This window comes from Zonotrichia albicollis, chromosome 2 (assembly GCF_047830755.1).
Source record: "Zonotrichia albicollis isolate bZonAlb1 chromosome 2, bZonAlb1.hap1, whole genome shotgun sequence".
In the NCBI taxonomy this organism is placed as follows: Eukaryota; Metazoa; Chordata; class Aves; order Passeriformes; family Passerellidae; genus Zonotrichia; species Zonotrichia albicollis.
Window position 1 is genome coordinate 80,651,812 of NC_133820.1, and position 18,539 is coordinate 80,670,350.

The 18,539-nt window shown below is 35.0% G+C and overlaps 1 protein-coding gene across 15 annotated transcripts in view; it reads right to left on the reverse strand.

Moving 5' to 3' along the window:
- The window catches only part of MYCBP2 (MYC binding protein 2), a 175,104-nt gene that overhangs the window by 73,568 nt on the left and 82,997 nt on the right, over window positions 1-18,539 (reverse strand). For all 15 annotated transcript variants that reach the window (XM_074535571.1, XM_026793781.2, XM_026793784.2 and 12 more), the window contains 15 exons: window positions 16,842-16,933; window positions 15,807-15,941; window positions 15,643-15,726; window positions 14,340-14,436; window positions 13,370-13,562; window positions 12,485-12,759; window positions 11,329-11,550; window positions 9,524-9,715; window positions 8,490-8,696; window positions 7,597-7,728; window positions 6,875-7,053; window positions 4,127-4,269; window positions 3,258-3,358; window positions 1,893-2,111; window positions 221-446 (listed from right to left, as the gene is read on the reverse strand). In XM_074535571.1, coding sequence (XP_074391672.1) covers window positions 221-446; window positions 1,893-2,111; window positions 3,258-3,358; window positions 4,127-4,269; window positions 6,875-7,053; window positions 7,597-7,728; window positions 8,490-8,696; window positions 9,524-9,715; window positions 11,329-11,550; window positions 12,485-12,759; window positions 13,370-13,562; window positions 14,340-14,436; window positions 15,643-15,726; window positions 15,807-15,941; window positions 16,842-16,933 — 2,497 coding nt within the window. The remainder of the gene's footprint in view (window positions 1-220; window positions 447-1,892; window positions 2,112-3,257; window positions 3,359-4,126; window positions 4,270-6,874; window positions 7,054-7,596; window positions 7,729-8,489; window positions 8,697-9,523; window positions 9,716-11,328; window positions 11,551-12,484; window positions 12,760-13,369; window positions 13,563-14,339; window positions 14,437-15,642; window positions 15,727-15,806; window positions 15,942-16,841; window positions 16,934-18,539) is intronic.

Genomic DNA, 18,539 nt, shown 5'->3' on the forward strand with positions numbered 1-18,539 from the left:
CCAGCCTTTATATGTAAAATGTGAATTAAAACCATGGGGAAAAACAAGCAGATCAATACTTCAAGCAAGAAATCTACTACAGACATAATTTACTTGCCAGCTGGGATAAAGACCCTTCTTTAACTTTGTTTGCCAAAATAATTCTGCAGAAAAATCAAACTTCCTTTAATTATTGCAGTAACACGCATTACCAGTAATTACATCAGTATCTATGCATTACCTGGCAATACCAACACCATGGTAGGCCATCCTGAAGATCCAGAGAACTTTTTCAGTTCTATCCATGAATTAAGGTTCTCATGAACAGAGGTATGCTTTGGTCCAAATCCCAGGCTCTGTGCAATTCTGACAGGAATTAGTAAACGAAGAACATCCTCTGACTGAGCAGTGCCACACTGAGTGTCAAACTCTATTGTTATCCACCTGACACATTCAGGAAAAGTCACCTACAACAAAGCAATAGGTTAATCATGTCCAAGCTTTTGAGGTTCTTGTTTTTTTGTTTTTTTTTTTTTTTTTAACATTTACTTCTTCATTTCCGTTTGGCTTTAACTCTCATTTAGTCTATAGAAGTGATTTAATTACATAATTCTGCACAATTGTTTTGCTATTCTTTTAATTAACATTAACTGAATTTATTCCTTGAAATTTATGTACACCTGAAGTGCTCTGCACTTTACACAATTAGAACCCTGTGTTATAACTAAATATTCTGTTTAAGTATTTGCACTGGCACCACTTGTGCTTTTAAGAATTCTGCACAGGTTCATTAAACAAAATAACCACGGACTACTATGCACATTAAACTCTCAGATACCTTTTTCAAACTCCAACTTCAATGAACATAATTAATACCTGGTTTATGCAATCCCAGAAAAGCACAAAGCAGCTGAATTCCACTAGTGAATGTGGCCTGCAGTACAATAGCATATAGCTACAGAAAATCAAATGCAGTAACTACTAAACTCAAGGCTTTAGACATGCTCCATAAACTTTTAGGACAAAAGGAAGCACTATTGCACCAAGATGACCACATGGTAACTACACTTTCTGCAGTGGATGTCTTGCTGTCTCACAGGACAAGCAACTGGAATAGTAGAATAATAATTTATGTCCTGTTGAGGCTCTTGATTATAGGTTTGCTACTTCTGGATGTTTGTCACAGAAAAAAAGAGGGCCTTTGCTGGGGTCGAGCTATTTGTCGGTGAGGGGAGACTCAGACACTCAATATGAGTGATAAGCAAATTCTAGTTTATTGAAGAGAGCATCAGACACTTATACAGCGAGTAATAAGCTTATGAATGTTCTGTAAGCCAAGCAATCTATTGGTTAAACTATACCTCATTCCTTAGGGGTTACATCTCTCTTTTCTCATGTCTCTTTCACTGTTTGTTATTCTACTGCAGCTAGGCCCAAGGACACTGCTATCTGTGCAGGTGCAGGACTTGGAATTAGCCATGGTTTTGTACTTTTCTATTCTCTAGCAGCTAAATTCCCAACAGATGTTAATTTGACTAGAACTGACTTTATGCATTCTTACGTAAGAAAATCTGATATGTGATTATATACTCTATACATGAAGACTTTGACCTTCACAACCTCCACAGTTAGAGCAAAGAAACTCTGCATGACAGCAGAAAAATCTAAGACTATGTAAATTTAGGGATTTAGAGCAGATACCTGAATTAGGGGGTTAAAACTTCACTATTTTCCACTATACTTGAGTTTTGTCCAAAAAGCAGTACAGCAATAATATAATAATATGTCTTCTATATTAGACAATATTAATTATCATCCATGGCAAAAATTTTTCAGATAGTAAATGCCGACTCAAGAAAACTCATGTGTAAAGCTTTTAAGAAGCAGCATGTGCACTTAGAAAGAGTGCTCACCTTATAGTGTGTAACAGAGGCAGGCTTATAGGGGTGCTCACTTTCAACAACAGCATAGTGATTGGAGGTAGTACAAGCTGAAAGCCCTTGCTCTGGCTGGTTTCCAGTGGTGCTGTCTGTAGACTGATTTGGGTTAAAAGCTGGAGGGGCGTACTTCTGATTCAGAACTGCCACAGAAGGAAGCAGCTGTTGGACCAGGCCAAAGACCTCAACAGCAACCTGTAACATAACATCACATGTGTTATTAGAACGCCTTATAAGTCAGTGAAAACAATACTCTAATACTTCCATTTCTCTTCAGTGGCTGTATGAACATTCTCAGAATATCACTAGTAACAATTCATTAAATCATTTTGCAATTCTGCATCTACACAATCCTAATAGAAAAAGCACCAGTACATTAATCTTCTCTTGGAGCCCTGCCAAAGCTGAAACAAGAATCTGCATGTAACTGTGACATCCTTTCCCTAAAATAGCTTCTACTAAAATCTTGAGCATTAACAAACGGGAAGCACAAGTTCACAAAAGTAAATACCATACTAAAGCCAAAATCCAGTTATACTCTATAACCATATTAATATTTATTTTAATATTAATATTTTGTTCTCTGTGATCTTCACTACATTTTCTAAGCAGATGAACACTTCTACAGCAAAATACTAGGTTATTTCAGATCTCAGTTCTATGAAGAAACAAGGTAACTAAATTCTGACACTGTCTTTCATGACATGTCTGCTAGATTTTAAGTGGTCAGCTCTATTTCCTCCCCCTTGAAAAAGAAGTCAGAAAACATCTTACAGCTCATGAAAAAGCAATAAAAGGTAATAGTGTGTACTAGCTAAGGATTATTGACATTTGTAGATCTAATAACAGATCTCAAGAGTGTCCCAGGCACATGCAAGAAATGCCATAGCACTGGAAAGAAATATTCCTTTATTTACAGCTGACATCTTTCTAACGCTAAGTTTGACAGAAATAATCTTAATTTCATGAGCAAATGCTTCTGCTCTTTACTGTAAAAATAATATTTATATAACATAAAAAAACCATTTCATCTCCCCAGTGTTCATCAATGAGTTGTAAATTACATTCGCTTAATTCCTTATCTTTTCCTACTAGTAAAGCCTCTCATATTTCTCTGCTTCCTTAAGGTATTTTTGTTATCATGTTTTCAAGTCAAGTTAAAAAAAAGGTCATTACATGTTTTTTAAATTCTTGTCTCATGGAAAATTCATGACTCATTAAATATAAACCCCTAATTTAGAGAATAGTAAGAAATCAAGATGGTCAAATTTTCAGAGTAAACATTTTCCTTGCATTACTACATTGATACATTTCTTCAGTAATTTCTCTTGAGGAGCATACCTTGGGAATAGCTGCTGCCACTGGTCCTATGTAGGCTATGATGAGGGGAAGCAGCATTGAAAACAGACTGGAAGAGCTGAGTAACTCTGGAATGTCTTCAGCTAAATAAAGATAATTAGAACAGAGGTATTATTAATAAACATGCTTTGGTTCAAAGCACATTTTTATGGTTTGCCCCTTGTAAGTTCTATTTCTCAGACTATTTTTATTTCAAATTATTTCCATTATTTAGGCACTGTTGAATTCTGAGTCTGCCAAGTCCACTCAAGATAAATATATCATTATATATAGTTCTTTGTTGAAAAATGTCCTTCTCTTAGAGGATTATTTTATTGAATTCTTTCCCATTTTGTGCAACTGTGTTTGTATTTTCTACAGTAGAAAAGTTAGCACAACAGTCCTCCCAGACCTTCAAAATGAGTTTCATAGCACTATGCAATATTCTGAACATTCTGGCTACAACGGCTGATATGTACATTTCTCACAAAGGGATGTTTAAGTGCTTATATATTAATTACATTAACCAGTCCTACTGATGACAACCTCTGTGCTAAAACTGAGGAAATTTGCAACTAACCTGCCATAAAATATCTTTAGGAAATAAAGAATCTTACCAGCTTTAACACAATGCTTGCTAAATTGATGAGCAAATTTATACAAAGTATCTGACTATGCTATCACAAGCATAACTCAATGATATAAAAGTTACTCATAGTTTGATACCTACAGGAATGAAAGGTTAGAAAAATATTCTTTGGAAAGCAAAACAGAAACATCACAGCTCTTGTACTCAGGTCATATTCTACTATTATGGCTTGCTAGCAAAGTAAAAAGTTTTGAAAAGTACAGTAAATTTTCTCAAGCCTTACCATCTACAGCAAGAGCTCTGTGCAACAAGTCTTTGGCTGCTCGTACAACAGCACTCACGACAGAAAGGGCCCTGCTACAGTTTTTGTCCTCTTCATTAGCTTTGTTCAACAGCTGTGACTGCAGATCGCCATCGTACTCACTCCTGGACAGTGGATTAAGTTAAAGTAAGTTCACAAATACAAAATTACATTAAAAAAAACCTACTGATTAATTTTTGGCATAGAATAAGCAAAACAGTTTTTGATAAAGCAATAAAAAAACCACAAAGAAACCATGGAGGATATTTTGGAGGAAACGTGTCACTGTTAGTCCTTTGCAAGAACTTCATTTGGCAAAAAGTATAAAAAGCATTTTTCTGCAATGTTTCCTTTCTCTAGATGCCTTTTAAACCACACAATTAATTGCTATGCTCTTCCAAAGCCAGTTCCCTGTCTTGGTAAAAACAGAGCAATGTTAAATGCTTCACAGAAACAAGTAAAACTTCCTTAATGGATATTTCTGCATTTTCATAAAAGATTCTCCCTTCTTATTTCAAAGATTAATTATGGCTTTGAAACAGTCTTGGGCTTACCCAAGACTTACCAAACAAACAGTTCTTTCTTTTAAATCCACTCTGTATGTCAAATTGTTGTCTCTTAAACAACACCAAGCATGCAGCCATTTCAATAAGGTTTGATTTGCTTTTTCAAAGCTATCAAATGACAATTACAAACTAATTGAAGCCTTCAATATGATAGTAATTAAGCCTTGGAACAGAGAAATAAAATCACTTAGTCAACATGTAAAACAAAATATACCATTTTCTTTGGGATATGTTTGTCCAGTGCATTATTTCAGGACTAGCACTTCAGAACTTTAAGAAATTTTACTTTGAGCAGTTCAGTGAACAAGGATATCTCTCCTTCTCTGTCATGTGAACCAATGACTCATACAAAAATATTATGTTTCTTCAAAGTGTCCTAGAATTGTAGCTTTGCTGTCAGCCTCAAGCCTTTTTCATTTGAATTTTTTAGCTGCTGTTGGTAGGTGCAATTCAGCTGAGTACTTTTCCAACAAATTCCTCCAAAACTTTTCTCCCCTTATCAAACCGTGTTAAACTTCTGTATGTGGTCTTTCTTTGCATATGCCTAAGAAACAGCTTCTGTTGCTATCTGAGCAGCCTCCAAACAAAATGAAGTGTGACTTTTACAAGCTGCTCTACAATAGTTGACTGAACATTTGTTTCTTTGCTGTAAGCAAATCAAAACTTCAAATCATTATACATCAAACAGTGAGTCCTCAAACTAAGTCCATAACCATAACCATGCAATAAATAAATTTAGATTGTCCATGTAAACTACAAAGACATTGTGATTACAGCACAGCAGGTGCAATTTTTTTCAACACAATTTATTCCGTAACAGTTCCAACTTGTACCACTACTCTTTCAAAAGCCTCTTTGAATTTTATCAGTTGAAACTCAAAAACCTGAGACTGCTCTGATCTGAAGACAGAACTTTGGTGTGGGGTTTTTTCATATGCTAATTTACCATTGTTAGAATGTCTTGAAGTTTCCATTACTGAAATTATGTCCTTTACTTCTCTGAAATCAAAGAAATTGTTATTTCTCTCTTAATTTTCTCTTTTGGCTGTATAAAAGCAGACAATCTATGAGTGCAAATAGATGCTCGCCATGTTTGTCTTTCATCCTTCTTACATAATGATGCTTTCCAATTAAGATATTTCATAATAAAGTCCAGGTTTCCAGGAGACTAAATCAATTAAAGTATCATGACCTGCACCACTGCAATTCCATTCTTTCATAAGTAATTACTGTATTTATTGACAAGCCGAATCTTTGAGCACAATCTTAAGTTTTAAGGTAGTTTAGAGCTATCCTGTATCTTCAAATATACTATTACTATAATTTTGCTGGCCACTTTATTTCTTCATATTTTACCTTCTTTAAAACTTTAAAAGCAATATATGTTCATGTGCTTGTTAGTCTAAAATACATCAGTTGGTGTAGTGTTACTTTTTTGTATTTTCTACATCTTTTATTATGTAGGTACTTCTCACACAATGAAAGATAAAAGTAAATTATTATTCATTGATCCTTTTGTTCCTTCCATCTTCTGGTAATCAGCCTTGTACTGCCAGTTTGAAAATCCTGCCTTTACACAAATCAGGGTAAGCACCTCAAACACAAAAGCAATGCTTTCTGCAAAAGCATTACCACAAGTGAATTCCTACTGTCATCCTGAAAGGCTGAAGTAAAGCTCCCCTGCAGGACCATCAGATGTTTCAGCTGATTTTCTTCAGGCAATTGCAATTTCTCTTTTTATACCTTTCACCTCTAAGTAAGAGAGGAGTTCCTATATAAATAGCCCTTGCTTCACTACCTGATGCAATTATTTTTGGAAACTGAAGAACTGAATAAACTGGAGAGATAAACATGTTAGTGAGTAATCTCTCAGATATCTCCAACAGTATAGAAAAAACAGAAATTGAAACAGTGCCTCTTACAAGTTCCTCATGTTCAGAGCTTTACGGTAGCAAACAACGGACATCATAAGAAGTCAACAATCACATTATTTGTCAAATTAAGAAAAAAAAAAACAGAGAACCTAAAACAAGACTGGAAGAGGCATCACAAGCACATTCTGGACACATTTATTTCTATCACTTGTTAAAAACAGATGTGGTATAATAGCACTGTGATGGTTTTGTTGACTTTTCTTAGAAATGGATGATTACACCACACAAACCTGTAATAAAGGATCTGTGGGATCTGCCCTCGTGTTTGGTTGGTGCCATTGCTGCTCAGACTGCACGTACTGAAGGTGAACGTTACACCGTCCGGGCACTGCACCGTGGTCATTCCCCCATCTCCATTGGCAGTCCGGCTGCCGTAATTCCGCAAACGAACCGCGTACTTCACGTTTTCCTGAGAAAGGAGAGCAAAAATAGCTTGCAGTATAAAACAGATATCTAATGGCTTCATGGTATATGAAAGTTATTATTTTACATTAATACTGGAGAGCCTGGAAAGTCCCACAAAGCACTCTACAAATGAAAGAAAACAAAAAAGACCAGCATGAAACAAAATCACAGCTGTTTCATGTTCCCAAATTATGAACCATAACTTTAAATTTCTACTAATTACTTTAAGAGCAAGCAGATATCCAAGAAAATTAACTATCAAGTAGCACGAAAAAAGTTACATTTTCAAAAATATTCTAAAATTACTTGGCAACAATAATCTATCATATGCACTTATAAAAATCATATGCACTTGGTATCTAATTGCTTCTAGCTAAAGGATTTGGAACTTGTAATTCATAGGTTGAAGTTGAGACTTTATGAAGCACACATCAAGATCAACTTGTGAATGTGCATCCAAAAACTCAAACAATTTACACTGACCATTTCAATTTTGTTATCTCAAGAAGTTGTATGAAACCTACAGATGTGATTTTATTTTATTTACCTTCAGTGGCACAACTTTGTCAAGTCTGATTTCAGCTATGTCACTAGGAGAATCATCTGTGGTGTAAGTTCCTTTAACCAATTCTAAAGAAGTCCATCTATGAGAATGAGTTGCATCTCCAGTATGATCACTCTGATTAAAAAAAACAAAGTAATTTTAGTACATTTATAATGTACACATGTACACAAATACATGCACATGAAATTGTGCAACTTATGTTTCACTGCATAAATTTTTACACATGGCATTACAAACAAAAAGATGAAAAACCTGCTCAGAGTCAACAGTAAAGCCTTTCCCCTGAACAGGAAATTACTGAGCAGAGGTTAATTTCCCACAGTAACCTATGCTCGTCCTTTGGAAGAGATCAGAATCATCAGTTATAGTGAACAACTGTGTGTAAAACAACAATAGTTTTGCTTCATTACAAGTACCCAGAACACAGTTTTATGCTGCTTCTAATAAAATACATCAACAGCACACGAAACATCTGTAGGCACTGTCTGATCATGCTGGGAGGCCATTATCCTTTTCTTCAATTTTTGGTTATAACCTCATTTCTTAATTTCATTCATGGTTGACAGAGAGGTAACTGTACTAATTTCTATTTAGCTCCAGAAAGTGAAGAGCCCATGATACTTCAAATATTACTTGTAATACAGGAAGACTTTAAAACAATAACCAAGATAAGGACCCTACTAGATATGGTATGAAGCTTGTGGTAATACAAAAATCTTCACCACAACAAGCAAAAAATCCTACTACCAATGCACTGTTTTACCGGTAGCCTAGACTGAATATGAATATGAAAATATCACTTTGTAAAAAACATACTCTAAGAAAACCCCTGAGGTTACTTTTGTTCAAAATCTTTTCCCAAAAGTAGTACTTACATCATCAACTAATACCTCCAACTCATACTCATGAATTCCTCCTCCACCATAAACAGAAAATCCTACTACAACTACACCAGGTTTGTCAACAGAGAAACATATGGCATCAGGGGATCCATTCCCAGTATTCCAGCTTCTTCCCTGACTTGTTTTCGTGAATCGGTTTGGAGTGGATTTGACAGAATGGAGAGAATTCAGTCCATCAACCTGTAGCAAGTTAAATACAGTTGTCAAAAAATATTCACTGCTAAATTTAAGACTATTTTAATTAAGCAAAGTGAATTATCAGATTTCTCATCTGGGCAAATTTTAAAAGTCAACACATTAACCACAGAAGATGCTGCTCTTTAGCTTTCTAGTTAATACTGACTAAAAAGAAAAAAGAAAGTATTTCTGATAATTAGAAATTAACTAGGAATAATCAGAAATCCAACTCGGTTTTTTAAAAGTATTTGAATATATACTTTATGGATGAATTAGCAAAAAATACAGATTAGCTCTACTGAAAGAAAAGTTAGGTATTTCTACCTTAGGTAACAGTTAGGTATTTCTGTCTCAGGTACAGACAAGATTAAGGGAGGGCAGAAACAGATGTTACATAATGGTAAAAACACCTTGAATCAAGATGTTATCAAAAGTTTGATTCTTTCTGTGAGAAAAGCCTGTTGATAGCACAGAGACAGTGATGTGCCTTTAACAAAGTCAAATACTTTTCTGCCACTTAACAAAGTTATAGCCTCCTGAAAGGACTGTATATCTACACAAATATGCAGGCACAAAGCAAAGTACTCAAAAAATGTGCCTTTTTAAAAACAATCTGCAGTATTCTTCAGCACTAATGAAATAGCTAATTATCAACAGTACTTCTCTAATACAGTGCGTATATGCTTTTAAATCTACACAAAACATCTGCCCTACCAAGAATTCCAGAAACTCAAAGATCTGCACACATATAAAACACCCATCCAGCCTCTATCACATATGTAGTATGTTTGTCCTGAAAGATTTCTACAATTGTTTTAGAGCAGCTTTACCTCAGATCCTAATGCTGATGCTGTAAGCTCACTCACAATACTAGCAAGCAACCCACAGGTATTAGAAACCAGATGTGAAGAGAAAAGTTCATTTTCTCTTCTAAGGCTGTTCCGTACTGGTAAAACAACAATGACCAACATCTTTTCCAGCACTTCCCGAAAGCTTGTCAACCCTGAAACATTTTCTTCACTCTGCAGTGTAAACAAAAACAATGACAAATGACATGGTTATTTAAAAAACCAAAACACAAACTTTCACATATTATGAGTATTAGGTAGTTGAAATATCTGTGACTTCATGAAGATTAGAAATGTCTAGAAGGTGAAAAAAAGACTAAAATACTCAAAGCTATCACAGTGTGTATTCCTTTGTCACAAGAATTGACTGATGTCCTTAATTTCCTGTATGAGGTGGTGACAAGTCTTTTATTACATTGGAAAGACACCAGATATAGATGTCCTTTCCAGGAGATGTCTCTTCTTTATACACTATACAGCCATAAAACCTATGGGCTTTAAAAGCATACATTAAAACACAGTGGATATATGTTACCTTTGAAACTGTTCATTTTCTTCTGCAGTGTCTAAACAAGAGACTTAGAAGCTTTATTGTTTTGGTGTAAGGAAAAAGAATCTTCTATGCAAAGAGGTAAGACAAAACCAGAGGTGGGATGATTATGAACAGTTTTTCCTTGCTGAATCAAGTCCATGAAACTAATCTAAGCTTAGGCATCTACTGTGTTGTCTGCCTAGCAGTGACATCCCCTGCTTTCAACAAGAAAAATAAAATCAGCTCAACAGATGAAAATGCAAGGTTTATCTTTCTCACCTCTTTATATGCCAAAAAAAAAATCCAAGTAGTGAACAAATATGGAAGATAATCAGGCAAAGCAAACCTGTACAGAACATTTTTCCATCTTTTACATTTAGGAGGCTGCTTATCCAAGACACAAATATTGTATCTGCACTTAGTAGTGCCCGTTTTTTTTTTCCCTGCATTAATTTGTACAGGTGCTTACCAAGTCCATGAAAGCTTTTAGCACAATAATGGCCTACAGGAGTATGTACCCCAGCTTAACTGTGTATTTTATGAAGAGTAGAAAACTTCTGACCTTATCTTTTGCTCTAAATTTCTGGGACTGGTAGATTCTACAACTATCCTTTATTTACCTTTCTTGCACAATTCATAATTCCATACCCCTGTTGTCAGCCAAATTGAAGAATACTGTTTAGTAGTCCCACTTCCATAATTATTATCTTTTATTTTATTATTTATCTTCTATCTTATTTCTCATTCCTGTAAATCAAATCTAAAATATCAGAACTACAACAATACAGCACGAAAGAGCCCTTGATTAGGAAATTGTTTAATATCCTTTGCTAGAACAGTATGAACTGGGATTCCTTTACTGACCCCTGTTAAAAACTCCAGTTTGGGACATGACTTTTTATAACTAAGGTTGTCTTCCTCAAAACATCAAATCTATCTAGATGTTCCTCCTTGTGATCACATGAAAAAATTGCTGCAGAAACACTATGCAACAGAATACTACTCCAAAGGATATTTCTTTCAATTTAAGATAAGAACCATTCTGCTTAGACATTCTCCAAAGAAGAAACAGTTGGAATATGTCAGACAAAAAGTTGAAAATTGTTCAAAATAGTAAGTTTCCAAACTAAGCATTTAGAAAGAAAACACTTAGGAAAATTAATGTACATTTTTATCGAGCAAAAACGTGTAGGTACGTAACAGCTTTCTGTTGCAAAGTAAAATAAACCATTAGATTTTTAGAACAGATCCTCACCTGACTGAGCTTTTCCATGTGTGCCACCAGAAGAGGGAAGCGATGGGCCAGGGCAGAGTCGTTCTCGGTGCTGACTTGTTTAACCATGGAGCGCAGCAAGGCCTCTCCGTCGTAGGCGATGGGAAAGATGGAGGTCAGCTTCACTGACGTGTGGCACAGGGCGGACATCACCGCTGCAAGGAGCCGGCTGCTGGAGGTCTTGAAGTTGGCTTCCTGGATATCCTAAACACAGAAAAGAAATTAACAGAATGGCACCACTGCACTGAAACAACAGAGAAACTACTAAGAAAGGAACTTTCCAGCTTTACTGTAATTAATAAAAATAATTTAGAGAAAGCTTTTCTATGAATTGACATTACCTTGCCTCATAAGCTTGAATTAAGATCTTCAAAACTGGAGTAATTAAAATTTATTGGTTGGCATGCTTTAAAATAAACCCATATAATATTACTTTTAAAATTCTGGTATCCTTTGAAGACAAGGCTTTTCTTATATTAACAATTATAATTAAACAACTTAAAATAATACATTAAAGAACAGATTCTTCCTTGAAATTGTGTATGCTAAATCAATCTTCATGCAAAGCAGCAAACTGTTAACAGCTCACCACAAGCAATGCAAGCAACCAACTACACTGTTTAGGTGTGGGATGGTCATTCACAATAAGCAAAAGAAGAAAGTTGTTCATTACAGAATCCTATTTCCAGCTGCCTCTCATGTACTTGGCTGGATCAGAGTATTGCTGTAGTGTTTAATAATGAGGAATTACTTAATTATTAGTGATAAAAAATAATACTACATGGATGCTTTTAGGCAACATGCGGCAAGAGTAAGCACATATAAAGGCATGGCCTCAACACTGAAAAAGTAGGTGCTGGCAAATTATCTTCACTGTCCCACAGAGAATCTTAAAAGCTAAAGAAGACAAAGTTCCTAGGCTTTTATTGAACTACATTTAGAGAACACCCCAAACAAACAAAACTAGAAACAAATCCAGTACCCAATCATTAAAAAAAAAATCCAAAACACAACAGAACCCAAGTTGCAAATCAGGATAAAGGCAAAAAATCAGTAACAGGTTTAAATATTACTTGGCTTCAATTTGAGCAAAAGCACAAGCTAAGCTGTTAGATTTACTTGTGCCATTTTAATGTACCTGGTCCAAACAGTTCAGCAAGTCACAAAGACATGCCCACTGGAGAGCTGGTGTTGGATAGAATGAATGGAAGCAGGCTGTAAATGTATTATGGCATTCCTGAAGAACAGCTTCTAACAGACTGAGAGGCTGACTAAGATATCCTTGTGGATCATTGTCCAGCTTCACCATGCAATGGTCAACTCCTTCAGATAAAATTTTTCTCAGCAAGGTCCTAGTTTTTCCAATGCAATCTGCTAGTTTGCTGGTTTCTTCTACAACTGCCTTAGCTGTAGCTAGAAGATTACACAAACAGAAGCATAAATGCACAACAATGAAATATTTTCATGTTAGAATGTACATTTTACATGCAAACAGAAAAACAGGGAATTCAGCAACATTTTTAAATCTACGTTCAGATAAGTTAATTCTAAAAGTAAAACAGTGAAAGGGTGTTAAAACTCTATCAAAGAAACCTGAGCATTAAAAACTCCAATTTTTCTGATATTTTATAATATATACTGTGCTTTAATGATTATTGTTCAAGTACAGGCATGAAAAACACAATCCTTCAAATTCACACTATGCTCATTGTCACAGCAAGCACTATGTACAGAAATGGAAAAAAGAAGATATAAACTGTCAAAAACAGCTCAACTGACAAATCACACAGGAAATTAACTTTAAAATACAACACAGGTTACAGTGCAAACATGTGGTACTAGGATACTTAGTTATGCAGACAATTGGAAATTCCCTGTTTCTGACAACAAGTCATTTAATTGCTCCAATACACCCATCTTTGTGAGCAAATCTATTTTATATCATATCCTATGTGACTACTTAGATCAAATCATAAATTTCCTGTAGATTATTTGCTAATAAATATGAAACTGAGAGGAATACCTGATATTGGGTATATTTCACAGGTGTAGACCCTCAGCAATCTCAGGCAGCAAGTGCCCACAAAACGTAACCTTTCCAAATCCAGAAGAGTAGCAGTGTATTGGAAACCCTTCAGCCCACGAAGTTCTTCAACTCCCAGCACCAGTGTTGTCCAGCTCCAGTGAAGAATGCTCAGCAAAGACTCAAAGCATTCCTATTTCAGGGTATGAAGGATAGATACCAAGACAGATTTAGTGTTAAAAACCAAAAAATGACAGTTCTGCATCAGTGTTAGACAAAAGGCAAATAGCATCTTCATTTATGTCTAAACACATCTACCATGCAACACATAAATCCCAATTTGCTTGAGAATATTAAAAAAGAAAAACCACTGAGAATGCAGGAGACACTTCACTGCAATACCATAACAATATCTATCTATAAGCTTTATTACAATATTATGTGTGGAAGCCCCTCAGTTACTTTTAAGAACAAATGTATTCACCTGTAATGAGATTTTTCAGTAAACTTTATTTGCTTGTTTACAGAAGTCTGCAACACTGACTTTTGACATAATACATTTTTGTTATAAAGTATTATCAGGTCTGTCTTCATTTTGTTTTTTATCAGTTATGATAAAAAACCATGGCCACTATATGACATTTACAGTACTTGAAAGCTAAACAGAAGCACATGGTAGCTCACAAAAAATCTGAGGATGTAAAAAGTTTTGTTTCTCCTGTTATTATTGTATGTGGTCAGTAATTTCACAAAGTTGTACCTCAGAAAGGAAAATAAAAGTATTTGGTGTTGAACACCAAAATGAAATATTCAGAAAAAGTAAAAAAAATTAAAATATTCTCATCAGTTTACCTAACTTCTGCTTGAGAAAGCAAGCACAAAATCACCATCATTTCCACATCTAGATTTTTCAGTTTCCTAACCATGTATGAACTTGCAGGAAACACAGAAGATTCTCAGTAGTACTCACCACAGAGACAGTTCTGGCAAAAGATCTCTTTAAAATATGTACAGGTTCACTAGTTTGCTGTTTTCCTTTGGATGCACTGCCATCACTTGTTGGCAACCTGGAAGAACAATTTTAGAACTTATTTGAAATCTTCAGTTTTTACTTTTAGTAGAGTTTTGGGTTGGATTTGGTGTTTTGTTTTGGTTTTTTACTTTTTGTAGTTTTTAGTGCTTTTATTGTTCAAGTAGGGAAAAGAACCAAAGTGAAAGTTCCATTTCAACATAACTTTTGCAGTTTCCTAATCATTCTAGATCACTAACCAAGTATCTTGAATTCTCTCCACTGGCAGTACTGTGACAACTAAAAACGAGATAGATTTAATTACATGCAATTATTACTAATATCTACTGTATTTCATAGATGACATCAAGACTAGAAATGTTGCTCCTTAAAAGAACACCAGTTTTGTGAAAGGAAAATGTATGAGGAGGTTAAAACTACAGACAGCATCTATCACTGCAGCATCTTCCCTTTTGCGCCACCCATTGGTCTTCAGAGGTCTCAAGGCTTGTTTTCCTTTTGGCCAGAGCCATCTCTCTACAGAAATCACCTAAATGATGAATTTGTCATGCCAGGACTTCATATACATCAAAATGAAACCTTCACCTCGAAGGACAGGGCATCTATGGACAGAAAGCTTAATGGCAGAAGTGAGCTGTTCTGCAGAGGAACCTTGAAAAGGACATTCTTAGAAAGGACAAGAGAACTGGTATCAAAGAATTCTGACCTTCAGAATCAGTGTGGAAGCCAGGGGAATTATATATACAAAAATATATAAAATTTATGTCATGCATCTATCTGAGGACATCTGTATAATTTACACAACACAGTGAAAGAGTTCCTGATTATTAAAACACATAATATTTATCAAGGCAATAATAAGTTTATGGTAGCTTATTGTAAAGCACAGTTCATGGCTGATTAGCATAATCTGTCCAAGAGTATACAGTTCCTAAACTGAGGGCAACCAAATACAGCAGTTCCCAACCAGCAAAAATTATTAATGTTATTGTGAGATTCTATGGATGTAAAGGAAAATCTCAAGACTCATGCAGCATGACTGCAAGAATAACAGCAAGGAAGTGAACGTGGGTAAAATTTCATTACTTTTCTCAAAGGCACTAAGTTTTCCCTACATTTTTCAGATACTGATTTCCTTCGCTTAATACAGTAATGTTTTCATGAAACACAGTTATAATGAATTTAATATTTCTATTAAAAAATAAAACATGTCAGTAAACTGTTCCAGAGGCTAAAGTATTACCTGTAGAGTAACTGGGGAATCTGCCCTGCATTCACATCCGTACCATTATTTGATTTCTTGGAACTTTTAAACTGAAATACAACACTGAAAGAGAAATAATCTAGTTATTATTCAAGCCATATTAGAGCTCTTCTTTTTTAATACAAATATAGAAAAAAGTATACCCATCATCTGTAGTAATAGAGGCCTGTCCATGAGATCCACAATCACTGCTAGGTCCTGACACTCTTGCCCACGCTACATACCACCAGCCAGCTTGCAGGAGTACTGGCTCATCAAACATCATTGCATATTTCTCTCTGGGAGAAGCAAATTTTGGAAAATGTCAGCTGTTAATTATTTTTACATGCACTTTTAACAAATTACACTCTAATTATAAAAAGAAACTGAGAAACAATGGAATTAGCTGTATCTATTTAAATTCAAAACCCAAAAGCTTTTAATCTAAGAATTTTAATCTAAAATATTGTAGTAATTAAAAAATAATTCAGAAGGACCTACAAATGCCTGAGTTGTGCTTGATCTTGAACTGTGAACAAGCGTATCAATGCTGAACAGACTAAGAAGACATTAAGTTAAATTAATTTTAAAAAGTTTAAGTCAATTAACTTAAATAAACCCAATTACATCTAATATACAATACTGCAAGCAAAGTACTAATTATAAAGTACTATATAATACTGATTTCAGAAAATGTTTGCAAATTACAAGAACTTGTACATAAATTCTTAGTAATTACAATAAGCATTAAAGAAATTAACAGGATATATATTTAGGGGATTGATATATAAGATTTAAACCTGAAAGAATTAATCACGTATCATTTGAAATGTAAATTACTTCATTACAGAGAATGAAAAAGCAGCTATAACATAGCTAAACCAAACCATATGCACAAAAGAACTGCTGCAATATTTTGCTTATGGTCTCAACACAGGAAGATGGGATTTGACTTGGATTTATAAAAGAGCAAGAATTTGATTATTTTTCTTCTTTTAATTTAAATACCTTAATGGCTTGGGGACATATTTGGTGTTTTACTATTTCCCTACACACATCAAGTGTTTGACATCACTTGCTACAAAATTTTAATGATGTAGACCATCTCTGTTGATATTTAAAGTGATATTAAAATCTGTATAGGGAAGTAAAAATAAAGATCAAGAACCAGGTGTAACTAGGCAAGCTAAATATCTTACCTGGCAGCACAGTCATATGCTAAAACATCTGTCTCAGCAAGGAGGTCTCCATCTGTCTCATGGTCTCCCCCATCTGGACCCAATTCAAACAACTGGTGAAGTAAGAAAAAAGGTAAAATTATGTCTTAGGTGTTGGCAACCTCCTAACACCACTTTTTCTTGTCTGGCATTCTGGGAAATTGTATTTCCCAAAAATAACTACTACTAAATATCACTGACAGGCAAAACCACATTCGGAAGTCAGACATTAGCTGTTAAGAAACAGCAATTGACACTGACCTCCCAGCCCTATGTCCAGATACATTTTTAAGTGGAGAAACTCCCTAAATCTTGCAAGCAAGACAAAAGCAGAGCAGCTAAAAAAGGCAAAGTTGGGCAGAAGTTGCAGGTTTTCCATCACCAACTGAAATGCACTATATGACCTTAAGATATACTCAGCTTCTCAGGAAAGGGACAGCTTGACAGTTCAGCAGAGACAGTTGATAGTGTTACAAACAGTTGGTGACTGGGACAAAAAATGATACCTAAGAGAACTTTATTTTCTTACTTACAAATAATTTCTACCGTTTGATGATTTTGAAAATGGACCACAATACATGTCTATGACTTCTCTTGCAAACATCTATTTAATACACATCTTATTTCTGGCAGGACTAGCAGTTCTTATCGTGGCTGTAAGCTAATCCTAAACAAATATATAATATAATGTTGAAAATATAATGTTAGAGTATTATCATAATGTTATTACCTCTGGTATTTAAAAGGTGTGATTAACATTAAGTTTCTTGGCTGTACTTAGTTATTTGCAATTCTCAGTCATGTTAAACTAGAATAAAGTGCAACTACTTATTTTCTGTTGGCTTAGACAAATGTTACTGCTAAGCATGTCATCCATTTCCCTAGAATAAACCTTAATACCTATGCATCTGAAAACAGAGGGAGAAAATTCATTATTCCACTAAATGATAAGTAACAACAATAACATGTTCTGAATACACAAACATCTAACAGAAATCTCAGATATAACATCTTTCACCAAAATCCTTATAAAGCATAGGAGCAGAGAACAGTCACCCAAAACCAGAGGTCTTACACCAGTGTGTGTTTCTGTGAGGTTTATTTATCCAGATTTATTTATTTTGCCAGATTTATTTATTTTAAAACAATCAGCACACATGCTCCACCCATAATCATGCCTATATTTGGCACAGAGCTAATTGTATTTGCTGCCAGTTTCTCTCAGTTAAAGAATCCCAGCCCACAAGCTATCCACAGAGCAGTATGAGAAAAAAAATGGCATGGAAAGTGGAAAGCAATGGCTCCTGATAAAGGACCCTTTTTCTGTTTTTGAGAACAGCTCCTCATGCATCACATAGCATGTGATTTTAACTGGAAGCCGACTACACCAGTCTTCTGCTGGTGGACCTTGGAGCTTTGTGTAAACAGATCACAGAAGCATTCAGACTCTAAAACAACTGGCCAAGATATCTCTAGGATGGCACAGCATTTAATGAAGGTAAGAATGGGCCAATTTCATGAGAAGTAAGAATGGTAATTCTTAGCTCTCTACTTCATCCACTGTGCCTGCATAATGCCACATACAGCAAACCACTCATGCATCAAGAAATAAAACTTATCATGGTTTTGGACAGCATTACTGGAAGTTGTGATTTTGAGACACAATATTGCTTAAAACAA